The sequence below is a fragment of the Triticum dicoccoides genome, chromosome 3A, assembly GCF_002162155.2.
Source record: "Triticum dicoccoides isolate Atlit2015 ecotype Zavitan chromosome 3A, WEW_v2.0, whole genome shotgun sequence".
Lineage (NCBI taxonomy): Eukaryota > Viridiplantae > Streptophyta > Magnoliopsida > Poales > Poaceae > Triticum > Triticum dicoccoides.
The window spans coordinates 584,914,407-584,918,020 of NC_041384.1; the positions used below are offsets into that span (position 1 = coordinate 584,914,407).

At 45.4% G+C, this 3,614-nt stretch overlaps 1 protein-coding gene across 2 annotated transcripts; it reads left to right on the top strand.

Annotated features, from left to right (window-relative positions):
• Window positions 1-319: 319 nt before the first annotated feature.
• Window positions 320-3,208, top strand: LOC119269370 (E3 ubiquitin-protein ligase At3g02290-like). Of its 2 annotated transcripts, none has more exons than XM_037551183.1 (5): window positions 320-585; window positions 793-1,148; window positions 1,731-2,103; window positions 2,659-2,768; window positions 2,890-3,208. In XM_037551183.1, the coding sequence occupies exons 2-5, from the start codon at window positions 1,017-1,019 to the stop codon at window positions 2,914-2,916; spliced, it is 642 nt and encodes a 213-aa protein (XP_037407080.1). In that variant the 5' UTR covers window positions 320-585; window positions 793-1,016; the 3' UTR covers window positions 2,917-3,208. The 2 variants fall into 2 exon arrangements, with proteins under 2 accessions (XP_037407080.1, XP_037407081.1); XM_037551184.1 differs by lacking the exon at window positions 320-585 and adding an exon at window positions 592-707.
• Window positions 3,209-3,614: the final 406 nt, after the last annotated feature.

The following is a 3,614-nucleotide window of genomic DNA, read 5'->3' on the forward strand; positions in this document are numbered from 1 at the left end:
ACACACCTGGGGCGGTCCTGGGGCCGGCGACTGAGGACCAATTCGCCTCAGGCCCTTTTTTGTGCCGGCTCGTCCCCAGGCGGCGATTTTAGGCGCCCTCTGGGGGCAATGGCTGAAGATGCTGGGCCGAAATCTCTGGAACAAAAGCAGAGTATCCTTTTCGCAAAAAAAGCAGAGTATCCAGAGATAGATATAAAAAGCAGGGACCTTGCAAAAGGCAGCGAGGGTGGTCCGCCAGGGAAAAATCATAGTCAGCTTCCACCCCCACTTACCAGCCGGCAGCGCTAATCTCGTAACAAAACCCACCAATAGGATTCTAAGCTTTATTTCCCAGAGATTTTTATTCTATCTCTCTCTTTCCGCCGCTCCGCCCGTGCGTTCGGCGCAACAGCAAACCGATCGCAATGCCTTGCGTGCCAGCTCCAATCTCCTAGCCGCCGCCGCTCGTCCGCCTGCATCTCCAACCGCAATCCTCCCCCGATTCTCCCGAGTTCAGTTACCACTGCCCGTACCACCACCACTACTTGAACCCACCGCCGTCAATCTGCGTCGGGGTTTAGCAGCTCCGCCCGTCCGTCCCCAAAGGTCCGCCTTTTCTTTCTCCTTCACAAACTCGCAGTCAAAAGGAAATTCCGACTCCATCTTGAGTAGCGGCAGCGGTAGCAGAATTTAAGTGGCGCCGCATACTCGCCGTCGTCGCCAAAGATGTGACTCTGTTTTTCGATTATTGTTGATTCTCTCATCGGCGGCGTAGAGCCTAAATTTCCGGCGTAACTTTGGGTTGTTTCGCAGGTCCAGCGGCGAAGAGTAAAGGAACCTGCCCGGATTCAAAGCGACGGGATCGGATTCCATCCCGTGGATAAATTGCCACCGATCGCCTTTTTTCCTTCCTTCCTTCCGTCGGTGTGCCGGTGCGGCGGCCGGGTAGCGAGAGGGGAGGTCCAAGGATAGGTGGGAACTAGAAGGCCGGTACTGCTGGCTCCTCCGTTTGGTTTGCAGGGGAGGGGTTCAGTCAGATGGGGGCCATCATGTGCTGCTTACGCGGCCGCGGCCCCGGCGACGACGCGCCTGGCTGCTGCTGCCTGCCATGGCCTTTCCTGAACAACGATCGCAACAACGATAACAACAACAACAGCAATCACAACTCGGTATGCTTTTACCTATCTGTTTGTTTTGTACGTCTTGTCTGGAGATATTTGGTGCAGTTGCGGTGATATAGACATGTGATGGATTTAGTCATGGTGTTGGTGAAATGCACGGAACTTGTGTTGCGTAGTGGCAGATGGTGGGTGGATTTTCCGTCTTCCCGATCCTCGCATGCGCTAGTCATGCCCCAGGATCGCATTGCCGTGATCTCAGAATAGCGGATGTTCATTATTGTGTTCATTTAATTGCGTAATTTGTAAATTAGTAGTAGATAAACCATGAACGGATATTAGTAGTTTGCATGGAGCCTATCTGGTTTTATTACCCTGAGACTTGTTTGACAGTTGAGAGCTGCTATTCTCAGAAGTTGGAAGTGGACAACTCGGTACTGAATAAGTAAGATACTAACACCCAATTACAAACGGCCAGTCCGTGTAGCTTGAAAATTATTACAGTACTAAACAGTTTGGTATACTTATTAATGGTGCCACATTTGTCCAGAATAATTGCATGTTCTGTCTGGACCTTCTGTTTCAGTCAGCTGCTATGCACTGGTATCATCTAAATGTTTTATTCCCCCACAGGGCGGTCCTGCTCGTCAAAGAGCAAATACACGGGTTGCGCCTGTTCAGGGAAGGGTTCCTCCTGCGGGTTCACGGCAGGATGATTCAATGAACACCTTCCGCTGCCCTCCTAGGCCTTTGCCTTATGATGATCCTCAATTCAGACATCAAACGGAGCGCCACCCGCTGGTGGCAGGACATAACAAGGCTTCAACGCAATCCCAGAAATCTAAACTACTTGAAGAAAACAATGATGCTGATACCAGATCAACTTGTGCCGATCAGAAGGCTGATGGACCGTCCCTGAAAGCTGAGTCGGGAGGTAAAAAGATCGGGGGAGCTCAAGTCTGTGTTCCTTCTGATTCTGAGGATGATTGTCCAATATGCCTAGAAGGTCAGTGAAAACAATTACCTGTTTTACAACTCCTTCACTATTCAGAATTGCAGCATCTTGTATTTTCGCTCTGGGGGATTTACAATTTACACTTCGCATATATCATATAAAGTACACAAGAAAGAGAGAATCTGAAACATTATTGTGTCAGTTGCAAAAATATACTCCCTCCGTTCCTAAATATTTGTCTTTTTAGAGATTTCAAATGGACTACCACATACGGATGTATATAGACATATTTTAGAGTGTAGATTCACTCATTTTGCTCCGTATGTAGTCACTTGTTGAAATCTCTAGAAAGACAAATATTTAGAAACGGAGGGAGTACGTGTTTGTTCATTTTAATCATTATTGTTAATGAATATGTCTTAATTAATCAGTTCTCATTGATAGCTGGTTTGTTATCATTTTATCAAATTGCTGCCACGTGAATACATCTACTCTGGCAATGGTAAAGGAAAACAAATGTAGCATTCCATAACTCTGAATTTATATCCTTGTACTTTGTGCAGAGTTGTTTGCTCTTCTTGTCTTCTGATTGTTTCTTATTTACAGAGTATGATTACGAGAATCCAAAGATAGTGCTTCAGTGCAACCATAATTTCCATCTTAGTTGCATTTACGAGTGGATGGAAAGAAGTCAATCTTGTGCGGTCTGTGCCAAGGTATTAAACTTATACGTAAAACCCCTTTTTTTCACCTGAGAAGGGAAGCATTAGTTGGTATTTGATCTAATCTGGCAAAAATCATGTCAAACATTTTGACTGCTGAACTGCTCCATTGTAGGTAATGTTGTTTAAAGAGGACCAATAACCATGCTGGCTGCAATTCTTTACACATGCTGAAGACCCAGGACTGAATTGCTTAGGTTGTGTACATAGCATTGGTGAAATCATGTCGCTAGATTGTTTGCTGAAACCTCTAGCGGTGCGAAGATTTGGCTTTTCCTTCTAGAGCAGTTCATGTTTCTCTTTTCTCCACGAATTTAATGATTTCTGCCAATGCACACCTGGCATTTTTCAAACTGATGTTACTTTGGTGAACGGTGGGTGATCGCACTGGCTTGACATGCTCAAGTATAATGCTCTGGAAACTTCACAAGTTACATCCACTTCTTTGCCAATAGCTATTTTGACATCATTTCAATAGTTTCCATCTAGAACCATGTAGTTCTAGAATCAAGATGCAGCGTCTGCTTACCCCTAGTGTATCGTTATTATTGAATGAGTTCAAATTGAGCATGATTTATCAAGTAGAAACAAAATTGAGGTTTCTCAGACTTGAAATCACCAATTAATTAGGGGATACCCTTGCAAAGGTCAATACCACCTCCTCTGGTGGTGACAAGTGGGCATGTGAACCAACCACGGAGTTTTGGTGTGTTTTCTCACAAAGCGCTCGAGGATGTGAGGTTTTCTGTTTGTGTCTTTTTTTCTTCTTCTTAGATTCGTTTGTTTCAAAATGATTTATCACTCGTACCGCGTGTCCAAATGATGAACCGCTTTCACCTT